Source organism: Arachis duranensis, chromosome 9, assembly GCF_000817695.3.
Source record: "Arachis duranensis cultivar V14167 chromosome 9, aradu.V14167.gnm2.J7QH, whole genome shotgun sequence".
NCBI classification, from domain to species: domain Eukaryota; kingdom Viridiplantae; phylum Streptophyta; class Magnoliopsida; order Fabales; family Fabaceae; genus Arachis; species Arachis duranensis.
In genome coordinates this window covers 12209536-12215015 of record NC_029780.3, presented here as the reverse complement: position 1 = coordinate 12215015, position 5480 = coordinate 12209536, and the positions used below count along the sequence as shown (strand labels likewise).

Genomic DNA, 5480 nt, shown 5'->3' with positions numbered 1-5480 from the left:
AGTGTAATATAGAAAATTTGATTTACTTGCATTATATTTGACAGAATACTTATAATAGTCTCAACAACAGAGAAAAATAAACAGCCTCGTATTTTAGATTTAAGAAAGAGTTACAAGTAAAAGTTGAAGCAACAATATTTGGTGAAAACAAAAGTAGTATTAGCATGGCATTGAACTCTATTTGATATGCACTAATATATATACAAAGCAGGGTTGTGCAGCTAGTGGAAGTATTAGCAAAGAAGATGCTGCCTTTGTTTGTGTACAAGGCTTGGACTGTGTCCCACAATCTGGATTCATATTTGAGGTGGCGAATGGCCAAAATCAAGTTTCAGATTGGAAACAATGTTTGACAGCGTTGATGGAGAAACCGAATCAATGACTTCAATGATCTTTCACATGGCACCCTATTTATTTTTTCTATTCTAGTGTTTGGTGAATACTAGAACCGCATTTTCATCAACACCCTGTTGTGCAAATGAATGGGGATGAGATAAGTTTACTTAGGCTCATCGGCTTAACTATTTTATTCAATTTTTTTTTTAAAATTCAAACTCGACATGCATATTAAACCAATCGGGATGGCAGCATTTTCATTTGTTATGGCAGTCACCAAAGTCCCAATCAATTCATTAATACAGGGTTACAGAGTTATAGCTCACTAATCTGTTTAAACAAATGTCGGGAGTTCGAATCCCGTCTTGTGCATGCAGTAACCCGTTGGACAAATTCTTAAATAGAACTCAAATTCGCGACGGATTAGTCTTTGACCTGGGAATATCGTGGAAAACCAAAAAGAAAAGCATGTCATCATTCTTTTCTTCCTCCTAATTTTTAAGCATATCATCGTTCTCTATCATCAGTTCATCATTAGGACGACATGGATTCTCTTGTAGTAGACTTGGACAACATTGATTCTCTACTACAATATTACATATATGAGAAAGTATATGTAATCAATAGTTTTTTAGCTACAGCTAATAATTCCATTACTGTTAATATATGCATGTTGGATAATAGTCATCTTGTTTTCTTAGGTTTTGGATGAATATTAGCTAGAAAATTGAAAATTGTTGGTCATGTAGCTGGTCTTCAATTCTTAAGTCCAAAATCAACCTTAGCTTACATTGCTTTTTACTTAAAATTTTACCCATGATAACTATGATAACAAAAAAATGTGCCAGGTTTTGGATTGTATAATTTCATTAATTTGAGACTCCTTTCTGTATGTTTCTTTTATTTTTATTTTATTTTTCCTGGTCTATGTCTATGGTATTTTTAGATCTATAGATGAGAGAGCTAATTTCTCAAAAAGGAAAAAAGAAAAAAAGGTTGGGGGGATGAGAAAATAAAGGGTAAAAACTAAAAAGTAAAAACTGAAAATAATGGGCATTGAGTAGTTTAATAAATCTAATGTGAATTAAACTTCTGCACATAATATTGTGCTCTAATATGGGTATGTGCATAGCATTTCAATTTTACATTATTATCATTTTATTCTAAATAATTCATGTATGTCTTAGCTTGAAAGGGTAAATTATATTTAACCAAAAGATTAAAACTTTTCCATTATCCCAAGAACAATTTTTCTCAAAATGTATTATAAAAAAGTACAGTGCAAAAAGCTTGTTTCCTCTATAAAGCTCTGTAGTCTTTAACTCCTAATCCAAGACCAAGAGGCTCCAAATAAAGGCTTCATCATGAATACACCCTTCTTTAATCTTTCATTTGCTTTTTAGTATTCTTGGTCAATTATTTATTGCCACTTTTAATGGTTTGGCAGAATGCCAACTTTCTTTTCTTTTAGTAATCTTTCTACCATCACAATCATATGCAATGCCATTGCCCCCACCCAAAAGCCAGGAAAAGGTACTCATGTCTTACAACTTCAATCATATTCCATGTGATTATTAGCAGTGACTAGTTACAATATGGGTGTGTTTGGTTACCAAGATGGAGTTAGGCTACCTATGATCACTTTCTTTATTCAGACAAAAAGCATCTTCAACACATTTAGCAAAAAATAGCTCCTGAAGTTATCAAATTATTAAATATAATCCTCCATTCCAATCCTAGAAAAGCACATGAAAACAAAACAATACTCCACCTATATTCCCTTTTATTTGTCACAATCAATTTCATCACATAATTATTGTATTTATTTCATGAGTATTACCGGAATGCCCAAAACCCCACATCTAGTAGTATTAAATGCTTGATGTTGTATTTGAAAATGGTTATTCCTCCTGTGATTCTCCATGTTCCTTTTAGTACTCAACATCTACTATAAAAAGTAACAAATGATTAGCACATTTAAGTGATAACAGACCAGCACACAACCTCCCATAATTTTAATCCTCAGAGTGTGTTAGTCGAAGAGCACAATCATCAATAAATGATGACATTTAGTTTGAGTTGCTGGATGATTGGATCATAGACGTACAGAACCAGGAAGGAAACTAAGAATGACCCATCAAATATTATCAAACAATGCAGAAAAATTTAATCACTATCAGCAATGTCAAATAAGTTCAAGCTTGGAAAATTGAATTAATGGCCCACTGTTTTCCATTTCACGGGGCTAACGAGTTGCTTGAAATTACAATTATATGGTACACAAATTGGTACAAGAGATTAGATCATTAACTAAAGCTCTATGCCCTCCAGACATAAACCCAATATGGAACACAAAAAATAATTTGGAGAGTACTTACATAGTCCCACTCGACAATTTCTATCCGCCATTAGAACGAACATGTTGATTTAACTGCTTTCAAACTCATATCAATGATCAATCAGGTAGATCTAATTCTCTTCTGACTGATTTTTCCATCAGATTTCAATGTTCCACTTGAATCCCCTTCAGATGAAGCTTCCCGAGACTTGGTGAAAGAACCGGAAAGATCAGCATAGAGATCAACCACCCTTCTGATGTTGCTGTTGAGCTCTCGAATCAAACCGACATTTCTGCTCAAGTTATCGGGCCTCTTGGATTCATGGTTTTGGTTTATCTCATTGATTAGTAGCCTATTCTGGTTCAAGATATCTTGGGCTTGCAACAAGTTCTTTTGAAATATTTGTAGAATTCTACTATCTACTTGAGTTGTATTGCCTAATTCTCCAAATATATCACCTTCCATTTCAATTATGCTTATGATTCAGTTGACAAATGCACTGGAAGAAGAAGTAGAAGAATGAATGAATGAATAGAAAGCAAATACATTGACCAATATGAAGAAGAGAAGTGGACAAAAGAAGTATGAGTTATCTCACAAAATTTTAAAGAAGAAAATAAAAAGTGAGCAATTGGATGGGATGCTAAATCATTTGATTGCAGGAGAGGAAAGAAACTCAAAAAGTTGGCTCAGTATTTTTTAGGCCAAAGAGAAGCACAAGACAATCAATACACATATTTTTATCATATTCTTTCCTCTATCAGTTAAGCAACCAAGAAAAAGGGTGCCCTGTGCAATAAGAGTTTGCATAAGATTCCAAAGACCAAGCAAATGACATTATCATCAACAATGCTAGTGTTAAAGGTCGCTGGCTACTGTTAACCTAATTATTTTCCAACAAAACATCATTTCAGTTTCAAATTACAGCATTACACAATGCTTCCAAGAGTAAAAATAACCAAGAGTGAAAGGACAAAAGTACTAACACATCTTGCAAATCCATTTCATAATTTTCTCTAATCTAAATACAATCTGTCAATTAAAAAAAAAAATCATAACCAAGCAGCCATTTGCAGAGCTTGTCCCTCTAATTGTAAAACTTAAATAATTGTAAATGTTTCCAAAAGCCCTTCATAGTTCCAATGAGTTCAAACTGAATAATCATGAATGAAAAAAAAAATTATTTGTAAATAGAAGTAACCATTAGATATAAGATTCAATCTAGATTTAAAAAAAAAATCAAAACCTATATACAACGGGGAAAGAAGAGATATTTGGTGTAAACAGTATATTTTGATATTTCTAAAATTTGAATCAATACCTCTTAATTCAAATGTAAGATATTTATCATTTTGACTGGTGTTATATTTATTATTTTTATACACATTTAATGAATAGAAGGCCAGATTACTAGGCACTAAGAAATACACTAGAAATAACCATAAAAACATTGTCCACTCACACAAATGTTTCGTCGAATCTATCTCTTAGGGCCGCCAAAATTGAGGATTGATCTCCTCGGGAACCTGAAATTAGCATAGAAACAATTATTCACAAGTTAAATGTGAACATACAATTTAGGATCTAATCCCAATTCTCAATCCTCTTTCTTCAACCTCATAATAAAACATTACTCTTATTAATTCACCCACTCACATAGCAAAAGAAAAGTCCATACAAGAATCAATGCAAGCCACCAAGAACTGAATAAGTGGGTTGAATCATTGCAAAAAGCGCCTTTGACCATCCAAGAGGAAAACAGAACAGATCATGCCACTCAACTCTAAAGGATGAAGGAACAAACCCAAGGTACAAACTCAGAATTTCTAAGAAACAACCAAGTTGAACATTCATAAATACTAAAACACGTAAGAATGGATCCATGTATTCATTTCAAATTTATATTTAAGAGTTCAAATTAACAATAGAACACAAAATCATTTTATCAAAACAAAATCAAGCAACTAAGAATCATAAAAGTTACATTCCATAAGCAATAGAAGAAAGTATAAAAAAGAAAATCAAGAATAGAAAATCACACAATAATCACCATGAACAACCGAGAGAGAATAAGTAAATACACCTTTCAACTAATGGTGCAATTTAGTAGCAAAGGACCAAAACACACGACAGAAAGAACCTACTTGTTATTGGGGCATTTCATCAAGCATGTTAAACGCAGTCATGTAAAGGAAAAATACATTGACCAAACGCATCAATTTATCATCCCCGTGAACACTACGATAAGATCAAGAGAAACCATAACAAAAAAGAAAACACCTACGACAAGTTAAGAGGAAGAAAGAAGCGAACCAGAGAGGCGCAGAGAGAGAGAGGAAAAGCGAGCGGCGACTGAGATGGCGTAGCGACGACAGAGACTATGGCGGAGAGAGAGTCAACGCATTGAGAGAGAGAGAGAGAGAGAGAGAGAGAAACATGGATCGAAAAGTATGAAGAAGAAGAATAAGGAATGAGGGGCTTAGCATGAGCCACACCTCCCAAAGTGTTTCCAGGACCTTACTTCAAATATCTTTTTATATTATTATACAGATATTAATTAATAAAACTCGTTTGTTTAGTACACACAATCACAAATTGTTATTTTTTTTAATATTCTGAAAAATAAATTACGAATATGTTTATTTTATTATATATATTTTTTAATAGTAGTTATCGTTTTCAAAATATTTCTAATATTAATTTGTGAGTTGTTACGATATAGATGATTATTAACCATTTCTCTAATTAAAATTACTTGATCAGTACAAATATTACATAATAAATAATAGAAAAAACAATTATTTG

General features: G+C 32.6%; 2 protein-coding genes across 5 annotated transcripts in view; one reads left to right on the top strand and one right to left on the bottom strand.

The window, feature by feature from the left end:
- LOC107464787 (uncharacterized) overlaps positions 1–932 on the top strand; it is a 4555-nt gene extending 3623 nt beyond the window's left edge. The window contains exon 8 of one of the 3 annotated variants that reach the window (XM_021130359.2): positions 222–932. In XM_021130359.2, the coding sequence (XP_020986018.1) occupies positions 222–353 (132 nt within the window). In that variant the 3' untranslated portion in view covers positions 354–932. Of the gene's footprint in view, positions 1–211 lie in introns of all 3 variants that reach the window. The other 2 variants (XM_021130358.2, XM_016083756.3) reach the window with 2 other exon arrangements.
- A 1594-nt stretch (positions 933–2526) lies between these two features.
- Positions 2527–5184, bottom strand: LOC107464783 (protein ELF4-LIKE 4). 2 transcript variants are annotated; one of them, XM_016083752.3, is made up of 3 exons: positions 4989–5184; positions 4138–4201; positions 2527–3174 (listed from the first exon to the last, which is right to left on the bottom strand). In XM_016083752.3, the coding sequence occupies exon 3, from the start codon at positions 3138–3140 to the stop codon at positions 2796–2798; it is 345 nt and encodes a 114-aa protein (XP_015939238.1). In that variant the 5' UTR covers positions 3141–3174; positions 4138–4201; positions 4989–5184; the 3' UTR covers positions 2527–2795. The 2 variants fall into 2 exon arrangements, with proteins under 2 accessions (XP_015939238.1, XP_020986019.1); XM_021130360.2 differs by having other exon boundaries at positions 4960–5162.
- Between the last annotated feature and the right edge of the window lie 296 nt (positions 5185–5480).

Excerpts from the sequence above, each read along its gene's own strand:
- LOC107464783 (XM_016083752.3), bottom strand. The coding sequence starts at position 3,140 with ATGGAAGGTGATATATTTGGAGAATTAGGCAATACAACTCAAGTAGAT.